Source organism: Leptonychotes weddellii, chromosome 2 (genome assembly GCF_054177405.1).
Source record: "Leptonychotes weddellii isolate Sample4059 chromosome 2, ASM5417740v2, whole genome shotgun sequence".
Taxonomy (NCBI): domain Eukaryota; kingdom Metazoa; phylum Chordata; class Mammalia; order Carnivora; family Phocidae; genus Leptonychotes; species Leptonychotes weddellii.
In genome coordinates this window covers 101926629-101948068 of record NC_138370.1, presented here as the reverse complement: position 1 = coordinate 101948068, position 21440 = coordinate 101926629, and the positions used below count along the sequence as shown (strand labels likewise).

General features: G+C 40.1%; 1 protein-coding gene and 1 pseudogene across 6 annotated transcripts in view; one reads left to right on the top strand and one right to left on the bottom strand.

Annotated features, from left to right (window-relative positions):
- The window catches only part of MANBA (mannosidase beta), a 108517-nt gene extending 91798 nt beyond the window's left edge, over positions 1-16719 (bottom strand). For 3 of the 6 annotated variants that reach the window (XR_014142922.1, XM_081812053.1, XM_081812055.1), the window contains exons 1-2: positions 16467-16719; positions 85-179 (exon numbers count right to left, since the gene is read on the bottom strand). Coding sequence is in view for 4 of the 6 variants with exons in the window: in XM_081812053.1 (XP_081668179.1) it covers positions 85-179; positions 16467-16643 (272 nt within the window). In the remaining 2 variants the exon portion in view is untranslated. Of the gene's footprint in view, positions 1-84; positions 180-5654; positions 5819-16466 lie in introns of all 6 variants that reach the window. The other 3 variants (XM_081812054.1, XM_081812051.1, XM_081812052.1) reach the window with 3 other exon arrangements.
- LOC102735264 (heterogeneous nuclear ribonucleoprotein D-like pseudogene) lies at positions 7397-8761 on the top strand (annotated as a pseudogene).
- Positions 16720-21440: the final 4721 nt, after the last annotated feature.

Below are 21440 nucleotides of genomic sequence, written 5' to 3'. Positions count from 1 at the left end.
ACAAAAGATTATTGCAGAGAAAGAAAAAGAAGATCAATAACTAAATAAATAGAGACGTAGATACAGATATACACACAAACATACCTAATGTTAAAGGGGATTTTAAATTTCTTGCTATAAGTCCAGTTATCCAAGGAGATCCATCTGTAGTTAAGGTCATTAAATCTGTAGTAAGGATCCTGTTGATAAAAATTATGGTAGATGATTATGCAAAAATAAATAAATGAAATAAAATGAAAAAAATATTAACAATAACTATTTGTCACCTAAAAATTAATGAATTCTTGGCCTAGGAGTATAAGCATTTCATATGCTGGCACATCCCATCCTCAAGGCTAAAGCTCCATCTGTTTAACTTCCGAGAAAGTTAACATAGCATTCAGATAACTAAAAAATACTAAAAAATGTTTTTTTATTATTTTTTTTATTCTTATGTTAATCCCCATACATTACATCATTAGTTTTAGATGTAGTGTTCCATGATTCATTGTTTGTGCATAACACCCAGTGCTCCATACAGAATGTGCCTTCCTCAATACCCATCACCAGGCTAACCCATCCTCCCACCCCCCTCCCCTCTGGAACCCTCAGTTTGTTTTTCAGAGTCCATCATCTCTCATGGTTCGTCTACCCCTCCGATTTCCCCCCCTTCTAAAAATTTTTTTTTAAAAAGTCCAACAAAATTCCTCAATGAAAGAGCTTTGAGATAGAAATAACATAGTTTCATTATCAATAAGAACATGGGTGGAAATGAAAATTACCTGCCCTTGTTCAAACCAAACAAAGAACCTCTGAGATATTAGCAGAGAATAAAAGTCAGAACTTCTGGTGTGTGGCTCTCAGTCTTTTCCTTTTTTAAAAAAGATTATTTATTTATTTATTTATTTATTTATTTATTTATTCGACAGAGAGAGAGAGAGAGCATGCGATAGAGCACAAGCAGGGGGAGTGGCAGAGGGAGAGGGAGAAGCAGGCTCCCCACTGAGCAGGGAGCCCGCAGGAGCCCCATCCCAGGACCCTGAAATCATGACTTGAGCCAAAGGTAGATGCTTAAACTACTGAGCCACCCAAGTGGCCCTCACTCTTATAGCCCTTTTATTCTCACCGTGCTTATTGCTGCCACTATCCCAACTGGCCTAAGGGGGACTGGTTCTCCTCTCCTACCCAAACATCAGCAGAACTCCCACTCCTTGGATTCACCTAGCACTTCCAAAGCTATTTTTCACCAAGCTTTACTACGTGAGCACAAAAAGGACCTCTACAGAGAATACACAAGCAGCACAGATACCATCAAACTGACAAACTTCAGGTCGCCTATATTATCCTGGACCAGGTCAGCAAACTACAACCCATGGGCCACATGCAGCTCCCTGCCTGTTTCTGTGTGGCCAGTGAGCTAAGAATGGACGCATGGCAATAAATAAAGCTTTACTGGAACACAGCCATGCCCATTCTTTACAAATCATATATGGCAGCTTTCATGCTACAATAGCAGAGTTGAGTTAAGTATAAGAGAGGCCATATGACCCATTATGCCTAAAATAGTGCCCAGGCCTTCACTGAAAATGGTTGCCAATCTCTGCCTCAGGCAACAGGCCTGCTGGGTGTTCACAGATGCTGTTCTTACTGAGTGACCAGCCCCAGGTCCTTCCTTTCATAATACTTAGAGCTCTTTCTTCTCCTACCCATCTTCCATGCTTTACCTTCCAGATGCAGACACAGAAAAGGAAGTGGTAAGTGAAGCTTTTTGGTCCATCTTTCTGTGAACAACATCACAGATACACAGAGGGAAACAGTGCAGTCCTCTCCAACTGGGGCCAAGGGGTATTTCCTCAGGGACTGCATCTCCAGATGGAGAAGGAAAAGCCAACTTTGTCTAACTTCCACCGATGACCAAGTTAGGTTGGCAATGGCCAGTTGGGCACTTGCTCAGAGCACAAGTCAGTAAGAGGCACTACAACATGGCTGGGTGTATACCAAGATGGAAAGAATGGTATCTGTCAGAAATTGCTCCTGACTAGAAGAAATATTTTATTTTATTTTTAAGATTTAATTTATTTTTAAGTAATCTCTACACCCAATGTGGGGCTCGAACTCACAACCCCAAGATCAAGAGTTACATGCTCTATCGACTAATCCAGCCAGACACCCCTGGAAGAAATATTTTAATAAGCTACTAGGGAAGGGTATAGTTAATGAGATTTAGTAACAACTGATAATCACCAAACTGACTTTTAAGGGTGATTAACAGTGAGGTTTCAGTCTGCTAAGTGGGATGTGCCAGGCCCAGCCAACTTGTTTCCTTTTCTGCTCTTCCCACACACACAGGACTCAGCATCTCCAATGAATAAGCATGGAATAAATATTTAAGGACACAGGTTTAAAGAAGTACCTAATTATTAGCCTGTCCATGTGTCTCCACCCAGCCTTATTTATAACTCTATACTGTGGACTTACTCCAATACAGTTAAAAATATCATGAAAAGGAAGGTGTGAAGGCTAATGCAGTTGCAACATGTCATCCTGCTAAGCTGTGGGGTTGGATTATGATCCAGCTTGCGGGGCACAAGTCCCCTTCCTGCCTCCCAGCCCCTTGAAGGAAGCTGCTTGTTGAGTTCAAGAGGGCAAGCTTCTCAGATATATTTTTTCTAGACAAATAGAATGTAGAGGTTAAAATTTTTCTTTTACTTGAAAGTAGCCAATCTGAAAAGGCTACATACTATATGACTCCAACTACATGATCTTCTGGAGAAGGCAAAACCATGTTAACTCTAAAAAGATCAGTGGTTGCCAGGGCACCTGGTGGCTCAGTTGGTGGCTCTTGGTTTTGGCACAGGTCATGATCTCAGGGTTGTGAGATCAAGCCCCACTGAGCTCTACATGCAGCGGGGATTCTCCTTGAGATTCTCTCTCTCTTCCTCTCTCTCTGCCCCTCCCCCCTTCAATCTCTCTCTCTCTCTAATAAATAAGTAAATCTTAAAAAAAAAAAAAAAGATCAGTGGTTGCCAGGGATTAAGGGAGAGGGGGTGAATCGGCAGAGCACAGAAGATTTTGAAGTCAGTGAAACTCCACTAAATGATACTATAATGGTAAATACATATCATAATATATTTGTCAAAACCCACAGAATATATAACACCAAGAATGAACTCTATTATAAATTATATACTTTGGGTGATAATGATGTGTCAGTGTAGGTTCACTGATGATAACAAATGTACCACTCTGGTGGAGGGATGTTGATAATGGGGAGGCTGTGCATGTGTGTGTGTAGGCGGGTGTATATGGAAACGTTTGTATTTTTCATTCAATTTTGCTGTGAACCTAAAATTACTCCAAAAGATAGACTCTACTAAAAAAAATTTCCTCTAAGGGAAAATATCTTACCCCTAAAATAAAGACTGCAGAACCTTAGATTACATTTATAATAACTATTCCAAATGCTAAGCAACCAACTTAATTTAATTCCAGACTGGTCTGACCCCCTTTGCTCATATTAAAATTCTGAGTCCTATTTAAAGCTAACAGCCCAGTCTCTCTGCTCCTCGATGATAGCTGTTCTTCTGGTCCTTCTGCTTAATTTGCAGTACTCAAACTCACTGCCATGTCTTCTGAAGAAGGGAAGATTTTTGTGAGAGGGCTCAACTTCAACACCAATAAGCAGACTGGAAGACCCACTTTGGCAGCTCTGGTCCTATTTCTGAGGTGGTTGTTGTCAAGGACTTGTGAGACTCAGCAATACTGGGGTTTTAATTTCATCACCTTCACCAAACCACAGCATGTCTCAGATGCCACAAGAGCCATGAATGGAGAGTCCCTGGATGGTCATGATCCACATGGATCACTCTGGCAAGTCGGCCAGGGGAACAAGAGGGGGTGCCTTTGGGGCCCAGGGGCAAGGTTGCAGCTAGTCTAGAGGTGGTAGGGACCAGGGCTATGGGAGTGGCAGACACGATGACCTGGAGGATATGGATATGGAAGGCCAGAGTGCTTATGACCGCTACACTGGAGGAAATAACAGAGACAATTTTGACAATGGAGATGAGGCATGTGTACCTAATGTAGATACACAGGAATAAAACTTCTGATCCAGGATCATCCTTCCACATGGCTGTACTTAACAAAGATTTTTAAAGCTACACTGAAACATCTGTTTTAGTGCATCAACTTCTATTTTTGAACTGAACTCCCAAGGTAGCTTGTTAAAGACATTTTAGAAAGCTCCATGTGTTTTTTAAAATTTTTCTCCCATTTAAAGACAAACCCTGGGACATTTGTAGGGTCTGATATTTTTCCTTTTACCACTTTTTTAGTTTGGGCTCTCAGAATTACTGGTTCTGGCAAAAAAAAAAAAAAAAGATGATAATGCGCATTTAGGGACATTTTAGAAGCCTGTATACAATGTTTATCATGAGTGGGAAGCAATTTCCAAATAAAATCATAAGACATCAAGAACATGATTAGAGGTTTGTTTTTTTTTTTATTCAAGGTCACCACCCTGATTACATAGAAGTTTCTTTAAAATATCTGTTAATGTCATTTTTTTTTAATACTGGAAGAAAAAAATATTCTGTTGTGTCTCATTTAGCATTTAGGATGTCCTTCACAGCACTGATTAAAAAATTGAAAACTGAAAACAAACAAAAAATGAATTAAATAAAGCTAACAGCAGTTCAGTGTTACACCTGATGTAAGTCACTGAGTTGTTAAGCAAACCCATGAGCCCTAAAAAACAATAGAAGTATCATTTGTTGTCCAAGATAGGTACTCACATACTCTTATCTTCATAAGAAACATATGCAGTAAATACCATTTACAGAGGAAGAAACTAGAGCTCCAAAAGATTCCACTCCTGACGTCCCACAACTAAGCAGTACATCCAGGAACTAAACCAACTCAGTCTAACACCAAGGTCTGCATTCTTTAAACTATCCTACAGTGCCTCCTGCCACACACACTTACAGTTTTACACCAGATGATCACCTGACCCAAGGGGAGAGGTATTATCATCATTTCCATTTAGTAACAAACAGTCCAAAGCTTAAAGTTAAATGAAGTGCTGGAGCACTGATTCACCCCAGGACATCTGGCTCCAGAGTCCACACGCTCAATCATTACCTAATACTGCCATTAACAAAAACCACCAATAGTTACAATGTCAGTGCTTCTACTAAGCGGGAACCAGGAGATAAACATGCTATATAAAGCCTGTGCTAGTTATTTATAATTGGCATTTACCATGCTTCCTGTCTATCAACAAACTATGTAGCATCACACCATACAAATGACATTATCAGTCTCGTTTTTCTCTGTAAGCTTCTGAACTTCATCTGTTATAACTGCTTATAGATAAATTCCTTAACCAGGTATAGCTTTTCCACTCCCCAATTCTGCTTCAATCCAATGACTGATTCTATCCCAGACATAATTACTTCAAATGGAGTTAAATAGAGAAAAGGAAGTCTTTGCAACTGTTTCATACATAGATATTTTCTTGGACCCTTAGGCAAAAAAATAAAGTTTAAGAAAACATTTATTTAAAAATGAGCAAAAGAAAACAATATATTGAGTAAACAATATATTAAGATATACAGATTTTGGTAAAAACTTAATTTGTAAAAAGCAATAAAATGGTAATTCAGGATAGTAGTTACCTTAGGGGGAGGTAGATGATGGGACTGGAAGAGGCAAGGTGATTGCAACAATGTTAGCTATGTGCAGGCTCATAAACTTGATGGCAGGTGCATGGGTATTCACTTAATAATTAGACTTTAAAAATCACACACACATGGGCATATAACTTTCCATGTATTGGATACTATATAGTAAAAAGAAGAAAAAAATGTTCATAGGAAGCTAAGCTCCTCTAACCTACATAAAGGTATTTATGTGTTCCATTCCGAAGAAGCTGCACTCTCCAATCCTCAGTTTGTCCATCGCCCAAAGGAGCTTCAGCTACGATTCTTACTTCAGAAGATGCACAGGTACAAGAACTCAAGTTCATGAGTCAAAACATTTTGGTTGGCCCTAACATCATTTTTGCCTAAAATCCTTAAACTAGTAAATATTGCTTCATGTCTACCACAGCTCTAGGTAAAAAGGGGTTGCAAGTTAAGGAAACTCCTTGTTTTCTGACCAAAGAGAATTTAAAAGGAGAAACAAGATGCTTTTCTTAGCCCACTCCACAGCTCCAGGCTAGAACTCCTGAAAGATTAGCATAAATGCCCGGAGAGAAATTCTTGACTGACATGAAGGGTCAGAGGAGCCACTGATCACACTTGCTCAGGGAGCAAGGTTGGACAGTTGAACAGATCCACAGCCGTAATTCCTGCCTCTGAGATGAAGCTTGAGCTGGGGGGCGGGGGTAAGAGCTGACAGGTAAGAGCAGCAGTGGGGAGCAACCTTGTTTGCATGAGTTCAAGTCCCAGCTCAGCCCTAATACCCGTGGGATCCTGGGAAGCTCATGTAACACCTTTATACTTCTGTTTTCTCAGTTCTAGAACAGGGATAATAATAGTACCTCCCAGGATCAGTATGAAAATTGCAAGAGGTAACATGTGGAGAGTGCTTAGAACTATTCATCGCGTATAGCAAGCATTCAACAAATGATAGCTATCGTTAACTGTTATAGGTACTGATCTGAAATGACTTCTAGGATATGTCAAGTTAAAGAAAAAAGTCAGTACCAAACAATATACATAGAATGTGATCATCTGTGGAGAGAAATGTAGATAAATCTATTATGTATATAGACATATCACAAGATACGTGAATATACACAAGAATCTGGTTAACAGTGGTTGTTTCTGTGGAAGGGAACTAGAAAACTAGGAGACAGGGATGCAAGGATACTTGCTTTCATTACGTATCCCACCTTTAAATTTTTTTTTTAATCATTACAATTAACCCTTGGGGGTACAGTTAACAATATGGTGTTCCTAAACCCCATGCAGTCAAAAATCTGCTTATTAACTTTTGACTCCTCAAAATTAACCACTAATAGCCTACTATTGACCAGAAACCTTACCAATAACATAAACAGTCAATTAACAGACTTTGTCTATGTATTATATACTGCATTCCAACAATAAAGTAAGCTAGAGAAATGAGAATGTTACTAAGAAAATCACAAGGAAGAGAAAATACGTTTACAGTACTGTATTTACTGAAAAAAACCTGAGTGTAAGTGGACCCACACAGTTTGAGGATCAACTGTATATCCTTTACCTATTTCTAAAAGTCATTAAAATTAGTTGACCTCTTTTTAAAAAAGAAAACAATAAGCTAGGTTGAGAGCAATACAAATGACTAGGCAGGAACGGTTATACGATGTTGTAGGTTGGACCTACAAAATCCAGCACGTAGCAACATACTACTTGAGTGAGAAGAAACAAAAATGGCATCAAAATTCCAGGCCTCCTTCACTGAGAAAATGTTGCTGCTTTTTTTAGAAATGGATAAAAGGCTCTTCCGCCGCCATTTTAAGTCCAGCTCCATACAACGCTCGGCCGCGGCCGCACTACGCACCAGCCCCCCGGCCGACAACTCCGCCACCGTGGAGGCCATGAACGAGTACGGCAACGGAGAGGAAGTCGCGGAGGGATCCAAGATCAACGCGAGCAAGAGTCAGCCGGATGACGGGAAAGTGTTCATTGGAGGTTTGAGCTGGGATACAAGCAAGGAAGATCGGACTGTATATTTGTCTCGATTTGGAGAAGTTGTAGACTGCACAATTAAAACAGTGACTGGAAGATCAAGAGGATTTGGATTTGTGCTTTTCAGAGATGCTGCTAGTGTTGATAAGGTTTGGGAACTGAAAGAACACAAATTGGATGGCAAATTGATAGACCCCCAAAAGGGCCAAAGCTTTAAAAGGGAAAGAACCCCCCAAAAAGGTTTTTTGTGGGTGGATTGAGCCCAGATACTTCTGAAGAACAAATTAAAGACTATTTTGGAGCCTTTGGAGAGATTGAAAATATTGAACTTCCCATGGATACAAAAACAAATGAAAGAAGAGGATTTTGTTTTATCTGTATGACATATACAGACGAAGAGCCAGTAAAGAAATTGTTATAAAGCAGATATCATCAGATTGGTTCTGGGAAGTGTGAAATCAAAGTTGCACAACCCAAAGAGGTATACGGGCAGCAACAGCAACAACAAAAAGGAGGAAGAGGTGCTGCAGCTGGTGGACGAGGTGGTACTAGGGGTCGTGGACGAGGTCAGGGCCAAAACTGGAACCACGGATTTAATAACTATTATGATCAAGGATATGGAAATTACAGTCGTGCTTATGGTGGTGATCAAAACTATAGTGGCCATGGCGGCTATGATTATAGTGGGTGTAACTATGGGAACTAGGGATACGCAGACTACAGTGGCCAACAGAGCACTTATGGCAAGGCGTCTCGAGGGGGTGGCAATCACCAAAACAATTACCAGCCATACTAAAGGAGGACGTTGGAGAAAACCGGAGGAGATTGCTAAAGTTAACCCACCTTGCAGGACGACATTGAAGACTGGTCTTCTGTTGATCTAAGATGATTATTTTGTAAAAGACTTTCTAGTGTGCAAGACACAACTGTGTCCAACTGTATATAGCCGCCAGTTAGTTTTCTTTGTTTTTACTTTGTCTTTTGCTATCTGTGTTATGACTCGATGTGGATTTGGGTTTATACAAATTTTATTTGTATGATTTCATGTTAAACCTCAAATAAATGCTTCCTTATGTGATTGTTAAAAGAAAAAAAATGGATAAAAGAAGAGAAACTAAGGATTTGGGAGAATTGAGAGAAGAGGCATTTGGATATATTGAGTTTCAATACTCCATGAAGACATTCAGGTGGAAGAGTGGAGCAGAATTTCCAGCCACAAATCAGGAGAGGACAGAGTTAGAGATTAAGGCAGTGGAGCAATTCTGGCACAGAGCCACACAGTTCTCGCACAAACGGCAGAAACTAAGAGACTTCCAAGAGACGGAGAACAGAGAAGAAGGGATGTGTGGACTGACCTGCTTGCATTTATCAAGAACTTTTAGCAAATGGGATGCTTTTGGTGGTATATTTTGAACAGTATATTGTGCTCGTCACTGTTTTCACTAGACATCTTTAAATTAAAACAGTAATTGTTCTCTTTGCTTACTATTTATTCTTGCCAACAGGCAATATGGGATGTGAAAAGATGTGGGTTGAATCCTTGTCCCACCGTTTAATAGATGCAATGATCTTAGGCCATAACTTCTCTGAGCCTCAGTCAGTGTAAGAAATGATAACCTTGTGGTGGGAATTGTAAGATCAGGTGCACCTGAGAGGGTCAAGGATAGTGCAATGCACATGGAGGACATTAAATCATTATTACATGAAGATGAGTCTCATAGCCTAGGTTGACTATGTACACTTACATGTGACAAAGACTAACCAGCCCTTACCTAAAAATTCAACTCTCAGATGTTCCCTTGATTCCCAGTGTTGGGCCATGAGAAGCAAATCCTCTTCACAAGCAAACACACCCCACAAGGCATCAAACGAAGAAGCATTATGTCCAGGTTTAAGGATCAGGATTTTCTAAAGTTATCTTTTTTTTTTTAAAGAAGGCTTAAAAACCTCAGGGTTCTCTCTTCCTCAAAACTGAAAGACTGTTTCTGCTCAAACTTAAACTTCAAATAGAATCCTAAACTAATTTATCTCCTTAATGTCACACATCGTTTAAGCAGTCAAACTTTTAGAAAACATCCAGACCATTTTTTTTTAAAGATTTTATTTATTTATTTGAGAGAGAGAATGAGATAGAGCATGAGAGTGGGGAGGGTCAGGGGGAGAAGCAGACCCCCCGCCGAGCAGGGAGCCCGATGTGGGACTCGATCCCAGGACTCCAGGATCATGACCTGAGCCGAAGGCAGTGGCTTAACCAACTGAGCCACCCAGGCGCCCCAAACATCCAGACCTTTAAATGACTCCTTTCCTAGAAGCTTCTGAGATCATTTTGCATCATAAAATGATCAAATAAAATCAAATATTCCATTTTTAAGTCTTTCATAGAAGGTGAGTACAGACACCAGAAAAAGTACCTTCTATTTAAGGATAAATTTATATTTGGTCATTTTGGACCATAATCATGAGACTTCCTCCTCTGAAACACAACAAAAATATTCAAATGGGTGATAATGGTATTATACTTAGAGATCCATAGTGAAATGTTTGAGGATGAAATGATGTGATGTCTAGGACTGCTTTAAAATAAGGGGGGGTGCATAGTGAATGGAGGAAGAAATAAAATGAACTATATTGAAGGCAGGGTGGTGGGTAAATGGGAGTTCACTTGCTACTTTTTTTGGTATTTGTTTGAAATTTACCATAACAAAAAGTTTTAAAAGTATATCTACATGACAGTTGCCTCTTGGCTACTTCCAGAGTTCAAAAATACACATTTATCCACACTGATGCACATATTTTATTAGAATTTATTGATGAGTGATAATCGGCAGATTAGTGCCTCCATTGACAGACTCGTGGCTCATAGGACAGAATGACAGCTCCTAGGACAGAATGATTAAGACTAACTTATTAATCACATGTATAGCTACCATGATATAATCTTAACATTTATATTTTACAAATTTACACATCTAAAAAGTCTTCTCTGATCATTTGTCCCAATTACATAAGAAGGATATAAGACAATCATAAAATTTAGAGAAAAAGTCCTAAGCATTTGGTGCCTACCATTTTTTAGTATATGTGTATATTCATATATTTATAATATATTCTCTATTTTTTTTTAAGATTTTATTTATTTATTTAAGAGAGAGAGAGCACATGAGAGGGGGGAGGGTCAGAGGGAGAAGCAGACTCCCCGCTGAGCAGGGAGCCCGATGCGGGACTCGATCCCGGGACTCCAGGATCATGACCTGAGCCGAAGGCAGTCGCTTAACCAACTGAGCCACCCAGGCGCCCTATTCTCTTCTATTTTTAAGTGTAGATTTCAAATATGAACACATCTTCATAATGGAGTCTATGTAGTTATTAAAAATTATTCTAGATCTATACTTATAGACACATAGATACAGAAATATGTTCACCATATATTTTAAATGAAGAAGTACTTACAAAACCATTTCAGGAATTGATTTCATATTATTGTATTTGTATATACTTAGAAAAATCTGGAAAGATACACATAAAAAATTATACAGTGGTTACTTCTGCTTTGTAGTATGCTTTTTATTGTTTTTCCCTTGTTCTTTATATTCTATATTTTTGTGCAATTTTTTGTTCAAGAAGCATTAAACATTTATAATTCTTTAAAAAATAATTTTAAGAGAGGGAATAAGAAAATTATCAGTATATGAGAATTTCATACATGAAAAAGTAATGTTTTATATCAGTGAACAAAAGAGAAATTGTTAAATTATGGGATATAAAAACCAACCATTTGAAAAACTCAAATGGATCAATATTTTAAACATGTAAGGGAATTATAAAGATACTAAAAAAGGGAAATAATTGTAAATATTTATTTAATTGGGAAAGAGGGAATTACTTCTGAAGTATAATATCGAAGACAGAAACAATCATAAAAGGAAAAAACCTTACAAGATTTTCAATATATAAAACTTTAAAACAGCTATATGACAAAATAAATCATTAACAAAAGAGACATTTTGAAAATATAGAACAAGAGGTCTAACAAATCTGTATTTTAAAAGATGAATAGCCAACAGAAAAATAAAAAACATGAGTAAATAACCTCAAATCACCAATAAACATGAAATAAACACATAAAAGATGTTCAACCTCACTATAAATTGTGTTTAGTTTTGCTTTTTAAAATAATGTCCAGGGGAGCCTGGGTGGCTCAGTCGTTGGGCGTCTGCCTTCGGTTCAGGTCATGATCCCAGGGTCCTGGGATCGAGCCCTGCATCGGGCTCCCTGCTGAGGCGGGAAGCCCGCTTCTCCCTCTCCCACTCCCCCTGCTTGTGCTCCTGCTCTATCTCTCTCTGTCAAATAAATAAATAAAATCTTAAAAAAAAATAATAATAATAATGTCCAAATGGGGCACCTGGGTGGCTCAGTCAGTTGAGTGTCCCACTCTAGATTTTGGCTCAGGTCATGATCTCAGGGTTTTGGGATTGAGCACCCCCGCCCCCAACCAAGGCTCCCTACTCAGCGGGGAGTCTGCTTGAGATTCTCTCTCTCCCTCTCCCTCTGCCCCTCCCTCCACTCACATGCGCCTGCACTCTCTCTCTAAAATAAATAAATAAATCTTTTTAAAAACTAAATAAATAGAATAACGTCCAAATCTAGCACCTAAAATGAGCACTCTGATAAAATGATGATGGGAATGTAAAACTGTTACAGTTTTTATTGAGAAAAACTCGTAAGTACATATTAAAAGGCTAAAAAAGTGCATACCCTTTTAATCAGCAATTGCACTTCTAAGAAATGTCTAAGAAAATAAGGATATACGCTAAATAAAATTTAGTCAAGAGGATCTTTATCAAAGAATAGAAAAAATCAAGTCAGATAACTATCCAACAGTAAGTGATTGATCATATGATAGCAAATATATACAATGAAATCAAAAAGAGCCCTTAAACATGGTTTGTAGAAATATGTTTATCATATGTAAAACCATCAAAAATATTCTACATAAAAATTTTGTTACACTGTATATTTAATCTCTACACCCAACATGGGGATCGAACTCAACGACCCTGAGATCAAGAGTCCCGGGCTCCACCGACTGAGCCAGTCAGGCGCCCCTTGTTACACTGTATATTTAAATAATTATCAAAAATGTGTATAGACAGAAAAGTTCTGAATGGATATATTTTTAAATTTTAATAGTAGTTATCTCTGAAAGCCAGGTTTCCAAGTTTTCTTCTTCTCATCTATATTTTCTAATTTTGGCACACTGAGAATCTTTTATCTAAAAAAAAAGAAAAATGTGGGACACCTGGGTGGCTCAGTCGGTTGGGCATCTGCCTTCGGCTCAGGTCATGATCCCAGGGTCCTGGGATCGAGTCCCACATCCAGCTCCTTGCTCGGCGGTAGCCTGCTTCTCCCTCTGCCTGCCATTCCCCCTGTTTGTGCTCTCTCTCTCTCTGACAAATAAATAAATAAAATCTTAAAAAATTAAAAAAAAAAGCTTTTCAAACTTGCACCACTGAGGAATTGCATAGGAAAGCTGAGAATGTTCTTACAAGAGTCCCCTTATCTAAGCACTTAGTATATCATATGGTGATTAGTTAGGTTTTCTGCCTCACAAGAATGTGACCTCCTACAAAACAGGAACTGAGTCTTATTCATTTCTTTTTTATTATAATGCATACTTTATTTAGTGTGTGGTATAACAGTAGGCTGAATGAATGAATGATAACCTTTATCAGGGAGCTCAAAGGCTCTCCAAGACACCTAAGATTTAGATTCTGTATAGGAAACACAGCCAAGTCACCTATGAAACACCAAAGGTCGGCCAAAGGAGCCTCTCAGTAAAGATGAATTCTATTAAACTAACTGCTCAGACCAAAAAATCCTGAAGTTTTCTTTGACTCCTCTTTCTTTCACACCTCACACCCAATCCATTGACAAATCCAACTGAACAAATCCTGTTGGTTCTACATTTAAAATGTGTTCTCACAAGCTTTCTCACCATTTCACCACTACCACCTTGGTCCAAGCAAGAAGTCATCTCCTGCCCATTTAAGGGCACTAGTCCTCTACTCAGTGTCCATGCTACCATTCTGTTGCATTTTGGTCTTCACACAGCCAAAATGACCTTCTAACAGGCAGATCCATTCATGCAACTCTATGCTCCAAACTCCCGATACATGTAGAATAAAATCCAGCGCGCTTCCCATGGCTTATAAGCCCTGCATGATCTGCTACAGATGCCCTCTTTGAATACATTCCCTTCCGTGATTTCTCACAGGGTTCCAGCCACACTGGCCACCTAGAACTTGTCAAGCACATTCCCACCTCAAGGCCTCTCCCCTCTCCACACTCATCTTTTTTCCCTCTTTGCTGGGAATCCACTTCTTTTTAAAACTGAACTTATCAAAAAGATCTCTGCTTAAAAGTCACTTTATCAAAATGGCTATCTTTAACCGCTTTATTCTAATAGCAGTCCTTCCCAACCAGCCTTCTACCCTCGCTTCCTCTAATCGGCTTTCTTTTCCGTGCACCACCTGCCATTATATTATCTATTAATTTGTCTGTTGTCTATCTCCTCCACTAGAATGCCTATTGGGGGCGCCTGGGTGGCTCAGTTGGTTAAGCGACTGCCTCTGGCTCAGGTCATGATCCTGGAGTCCCGGGATCGAGTCCCGCATCGGGCTCCCTGCTCAGCAGGGAGTCTGCTTCTCCCTCTCCCGCTCCCCCCTCTTGTGCTCTCTCTCTCTCTCAAATAAATAAATAAAATCTTAAAAAAAAAAAAAAAAAAAGAATGCCTATTGGGACGAAGAGTTTGTTTTCTTCACCACTCAATTTCAGGCACTTTGAATAGTGCCTGTTATGTTGGAAGTACCGAATACTTATAAGGTAATTAGGGGAATGAATAAGTAAATACCTTTGGCAAGATATGTTTCAAGTTCTCTGTGTAAACACAGTATCGGGTCCAGTATCTGCTCTAAACGACAGAGTATTTCCTGAGGCCAACACCAGGAAGGGAAGTTGGAATGAAACAGGTGGAATAACAGCAGCATATTACTCAGTAATACTGATGTTGCTGATGATCAGGCCCAGAGTTCTGCAATCCCCAAAAGCCACCCCGACCTCTCATCCCACTACCATTTAAAACCCACATATACCTTATTGAACTTAAAGTTTTTCTAAGAATTTCTGAACATATTTAACAAACACTGTAAATTATTTCCATGAGGAAAAGTCAGTTATTTCATACTCTGACAACCTCCTTCTCATTAGCTAGTAACCAAACACTGTTTCTTAATATGTAGCCTTGTAACATGGAATAATCATCTGATTTGCTAAAGCCACTAATTATTTCTTACTGCCCTTAATTTTTCAGTAAAATGAGGCAAGGAGAGACCCTGCAAAATAAACACAGGCATTCTCAAAGCATGTGTGAAGGAAGCCTCAGGGTACCAAGGTCAGCTGTGGTCTATGTCTATGTGGTCTATGTCTATGTCTTTTTGTTAACTAAAAGTAGTTAACGTACCTAAGTTTGAGAATTAGTTATTTTAAAAAATAAACTGGACTATGGTCAGTGTCATTTTCACTTCACTTCACACTTTCACAAGTCACAAGATTCACTTCCTTTCTGATATATATTTCTTGAAAAAAAGCTAATGTGTACCAGATCAGAAATTTTGCATAACCCTACTTGATGATCCTGTCATTTAAGTAAACTGTGAATGATATTCCTCATAGTCAACCACAGGAATATCATAATTTTTCAAAACACCATGGTAAGGGTAGTAACGTTGAGAACGCAGGCTATGGAATGGAGTCAGGCCAGCCTGGGCTAGACTTCCACTTCTGCCACTTAGTTGCTTTGTGATTTTGGGTAAATTCTCTAACTTCTCTGGGTTCCATGACTCCCTATCATCCATAAAATGCAGTTAAGAAGATCTACTCTTGTAGAGATGTTATAGGGGCTGGGACAATGTATCAAGTACATCTTGTCCCAGGCAAGAATGATTAAAGAATGGGAAAGCCACATGCAGCTGATGGAACAGTGCACAAAAACAGTGGAAGGTGGGAAAGTCTGTTTGCAAACCTCTGCACACAGGCAGCCAAATAGAAAACCGTCCTCCACAAGGAGTCTATAAATTGGAGCATCTGTTAAGACACACACACACACACACACACACACACACGTATCACGTGCCCTGAGAGGAAATGGCATCTTTCTTCATATCCCAATCAGTCTTAAAAATTATTTAGCCTTTACACTAGTACTAATAATCCTAACCTTACATTTGTATGTCTCATCTTCCTCACCCTAGGAGGGTGGCATCAATCCCAAATCTGACTCCCTGAGGTCTACAAGCGAAAGAGAAAAACTAAGACATTACTGAATACAACTCTAACACTTAGCAAAACTATTGTCCCCTGAAGTGTCCATATAGTAAAACAGTAAGCCCCTGCCTTATGCTTTGTCAGTAACAAGTCCTTTCTATACACTCTACAGTGGAGAACTATCGCAATAGGAAAACCGCCAGCAGAAATACTGTATGCCCTGTATGAACTTCCGCCTTCCAGAATTAGTGATGTCCCACACTGGGTCGGTCCGTCTCCACCAAGCCCAGACCCCAGAGGTGCTCTCCGCCAACAGTACATAAATGGCCTCAGCATTTCCCCGCCCCAGACCACAAGACGCAAAGGGAAAGTTAGGGCCAAACCCAGGAACACAGCCTAAAGCTTGGGGTTTGCCAAGCCGTTCCTGGGCCCCTCTCAGCACGAGGGGCATGCGGGTGCAGGTTCCGGCCGGGCGGCCGCACACAGTACCTGGATGAGGCCCCGCTGCAACAGGGCGCTGTGCACGCAACCGGGGACCCTCCCCGGCAGCTCCAGCGAGCCGTTCCCGCTGCGGATCCTCCAGCTTCCCCGCAAGCTGAGGCTGCGTCCCAAGGCAGTGGGGCCCGCTCCGCACAAGGCGAGCAGGAGAAGCAGGCGGAGGCGCATATCGAGAGCGGGTGCTACTGCCCCGGGATCGGAGGCCGCGGAAGCGCGGCTCCCTCGGAAGAAGCCGGGCTCTCGCTCTCGCCGCCCGGGCCCCGCCCCCAGGTCAGCTGAGCGGCTGGGACCGCCCTGGCCCCCGAGGCTGCGCGGGCTGGCGGTGAGCGCCGAGCTCTGGTGGCTGAGCAGAATCTGGTCCCGGGCTGGTACCTCTGCAGTCTGGGCAATTCTCAGCGCTTGTTCCTGCTGCTCCGATGTCTGAACAGGAGGCGAGAACCGTGCAGGGTAATTGGGACCCACAGATCCCTGGGCACAAAGTGGCGCGCAAAGCCTCGGGGAGCTCAAGGACAGACAATAGGATGAGGAGACACAGCTAGAGAGGCTCCTAACGGCTTCAGAGAAGGGAAACACCGAGACACTCGCCGCCTCAACTCCCCCAAATTTCCCCAGACCCTCATCCACACTGCAAGGGCCTGCCTGGCGGCAGTAACGCTCACCTCCCGCAGCTCCACAGGTGGTCTCAGAGCGTACTCCCACCCTTCAAAGAGTAGACAGTGACTAAAATTACCTCGTTCGTAGAGTCATTTTGAGGGCTGAGAAAATCCGTGCACAGCGTGTAGCGTGGGGCCTGGCCCAGAGATAAACAGTTAATGTTAGTGGACTACGACCCTCTGTTTTTAAAAAGCCTCACAGAGGAGGCTTCCTGAGGTTCCAGAAATTTGCCCTAAATGCGCTGGCAAATTTAAAATCCTCTGCCGCTCAGTGAGTGTAAGTGAGACTTGAACTGGAAAGTTTCTGAACTCACAAATGTAGACAGTACACTTTTTTCAGGTTGTTATAAGCATAAAATGAATTAACATGTATAGCTGTTCCTAACAACGCAGGGGTACCCAAGGAATAGCACAGGCTTATTTCAGGTTTCATTGTCACGTGGTCTACTTAAGTCCCATTTTGCAATAGGGTGTAACAGTGATCCTAGGAAGGTGACACGGAATTTTACATTACATAAAATAGATTTATTTCTGTGCCGATGTTATCTCCCTTGTTTCCATATTTAGGAGGAAGCCTTTGAAGAGTTCTCCCTTCATCAAATCTGAGCTTTATTTTGGCTATTTATAATGACCCTGGAATTGCCTGAATCTGTAGACACAGGGCAGTATTTTACTTTTACAGAGTCACTATTTTTCATAAGCCTAGCATCTTGGCTTTAGGGATATTATGGATTATCTAGTCCAAGCCTCTGGTTTTACAGCTGAGGGAACAGAGTCCAAAGCGGTCAGGTGACTTGCCTGTCATACAGTGGCAGGCAGGACCAAAATTCTCCAATTCTGGCTTAGTCTCCTTGTAGCAGAGCCTATTGATATTGAGAAGGCTCTGGCTGGCTCAAAGCCTTCCTCACTTCAGCGGCGTTCTTTTGATAGGAATAAAGCTCTCAATTAAAATAATATGCCATAACTCAGTGCATTAAATAGTCAGCCCTGGTCTGTTTAAAACTGTTTAAAACAAGACATAACAGCAAGAGTAGTAAAGGAATTTTTTCATAAATCTCAGAGATTCCATTAAGCCAGGTCAAAGGAAAACTCATCCCAGCAAGTATGTTTCAATATATTCTGTTGTTCTGTTAGGAAATAGTTTAATGTGGCTCCTGAGTGGCTCAGTCAGTTAAGTGTCTGCCTTCAGCTCAGGTCATGATCTCAGGTTCTGGGCTCAAGCCCCAAATCAGGCTTCTCTGCTCAGCGGGAAGCCTGCTTCTCCCTCTCCCCAACCCCCCACCCCGCCCCTGCTGGGTGCACGTGCTCACTCTCTCTTAAATAAATAAATAAATAAATAAATAAATAAATAAATAAATAAAATCTTTAAAAAAGAAAAAAATAGTTTAAGGAATCTATTTTAAGAAAAAAATAAGAATACACATTTATCATTTCTCTTTTCATTCCAGGACACAAACATGGCATGACTTGGATTGCTTCACCTTGAAATCAGAGAGCTTTGAGAAAATCAAACCCCTAATAAGTATTCTGCCTAAAGTTTGGATTGGCACAGGTAATATGATGAATTTTCATTTTGTTATAGGATAATTTTTTGTCCATTATTTCCAGGAAGAATAAATCTTATTTTTAGCCACAAAAATTGTTAACTTAAGTAACTTAAAGCCACAATATGAAACACAATTTTAAAAAATAGTCACAAGTCCTTACACTGTATAAATGGATTCTATTTTATCATCTCATTTGATGCTTTCTAAAATTCAAATTGTTTAGATCAAATGATAGTTTCCTGGTTTAAAAAGACAAGGCTTATAGAAGTTAAATGATATGCAGGGTCAGCATCCTGCTACAGAAGACCAATGAGGGCTTTTTGGCTCACATGGCAATGCTTCCATCATCTCTAAATATATGAAGTTGGTAAACTCATTAGATTAGAACACCAAGGTATACCAAGGCCAAAGATGTTCCAATCCCATGAGATAATTACATAAATTATAATGAGGGGAAGAAAAATGACTCAGAGTGTCTGCTTAATCCCCAAAGCCAGGGATAGTAGGCCAGAAGTATCTCCCTAGAAAGTTATACAAAGAACTCTTAAACTCAACAGTAAGTTCACAAATAACCTGGCTAAAAAATGGACCAGAGACCTTAGCAGACAAGTCACCTAAGAAGATATACAGATGGCAAATAAACATATGAAAAGATGTTCCACATCATATATCATCAAGGAAATGCAAATTAAAACAACAATGAGATACCCCTACACACCTATTAGAATGACCAAAATCCAAAACACTGACAACACCAAATGTTGACAAGAATGTGGAGAAACAGGAACTCTCATTCATTGTTGATGTGAATACAGAATGGTAAAACCACTTTGGAAGATACTTTGGTGGTTTGTTACAGAATTAAATATGCACTTACCTTATGATCCAGCAATCACAATGCTTGATATTTACCCAAAGGAGTTGAAAACTTCTGTCCATACAAAAATATACGGGGGCATATGGGTGACTCAGTCAGTTAAGCATCTGACTCTTGATTTCAGCTCAGGTCATGATCTCAATGAGATCAAGGCCGGGCATGGAGCCTGCTTAAGATTCTCGCTCCCTCTGCCCCTCCCCCCCAACTCGTGTGTGCATGCATGCATGCATGCATGCTTGCTTTCTCTGTAGAAAAAAATTTTTTTTAAATGCATGTGGATGTCTATAGTAGTTTTATTTGTAACTGTTAAAACCTGGAAGCAACCAAGATGTCCTTCAGTTCGTGAATGGATAAATAAACTGTGGTATGTCTGAACAATGGAATATTATTCAGTGCTAAAAAGAAATGAACTATGAGCACTGGGTGTTATATGTAACTAATGAATCATTGAACACTACATCAAAAACTAATGATGTGCTGGGGCACCTGGGTGGCTCAGTCGTTAAGCCTCTGCCTTCAGCTCAGGTCATGATCCCGGGGTCCTGGGATCAAGCCCCTCATCGGGCTCCCTGCTCTGCGGGAAGCCTGCTTCTCCCTCTCCCACTCCCCCTGCCTGTGTTCCCTCTCTCACTGTGTCTCTCTCTGTCAAATAAATAAATAAAATCTTTAAAAAAAAAATAGGCCGTCTATATGTTGGCTAACTGAACATTAAAAAAAGAAAATAAATTTGAAGAAAAGTGAGTCAAAAAAATCTTATGACCAATAAAGATATCATATAACAGTGCATTACTATGTATTATATATAAAATTTTGACACAAAAATGGTGTTTGTTATTTTGATTGCATTTCAAAACTAATAAATTAATCTTGAAAAACAAAACAAAAAAAAGAAATGAACTATCAAGCTGTGAAAAACAGGGAGGAAACTTACATGCATATTACAAAGTAGAAGAAGCCAATCTGAAAAGGCTATATAAAATATGACTTCAACTATATGACACTCTGGAAAAAGTAAAACTATGGAGACAGTAAAAAAGATGAGAAGTAAAAAGATGCCAGGGGTTAGGGAGGGATGAATATATGGAGCACGGAGGACTTTTAGGGCAGTGAAACTACTCTGTATAACCATAATAGTGGATATATATCGCTATACTTTTGTCAAAACCCATAGAATGTACAACACCGTGAGTGAAGTGCAATGTCAACTATAGACTTTGGGTGATAACGTAGGTTCATCAGTGGTAACAAATATACAGTTGTAGTGGGGGATATGATAACAGGGAAGGCTGTGTATGTATGGGAGCAGGGAATGTATGGGAAATCTCTGTATTTTTCATTCAATTATGCTGTTAACTTAAAATTGCTCTAAAAATAGTCTATTAAAATATATATTTCTAGAAATTCCATGGGTCAAAGAAATAAGACTTCCTGTGACTTGTCATGTAAAGATCTTGGAAGTCATCACTGCATCCTAAAAATAAGTAAAAAGCTGAACTGAAAATCACTAACTCTTCTTAGATCCATCAGAGAATTCAGGTGACAGCAAACCACTACCCCCAAAACTTGAGAGATAGGTGGATACAGAGAATCACAGCTTACCAAAGCAGAAACCCATGAGCAGAAAGCTCCTCAGGAACAGGTAGTAGGGTAGGAAAACCTAAACTATAAATGGTGAATTGCTGGAAGTTGAGAGTTAAGAACTCTTATCAGGGCCCAGTCTTAGGGGGTTACCCATGCTTTTGTGAGTTCTGCTTTATGGAGCTTAACCAAGTTCTCACACTGAAGATTAGAGAACAATTCCCTGATACTTCAGCAGGGGGAGGGGAAAAGGAACCATTTTGAAATACATCAGACGATTCTGTTCTTCTTTTTTTTTTTTTTTTTTTAA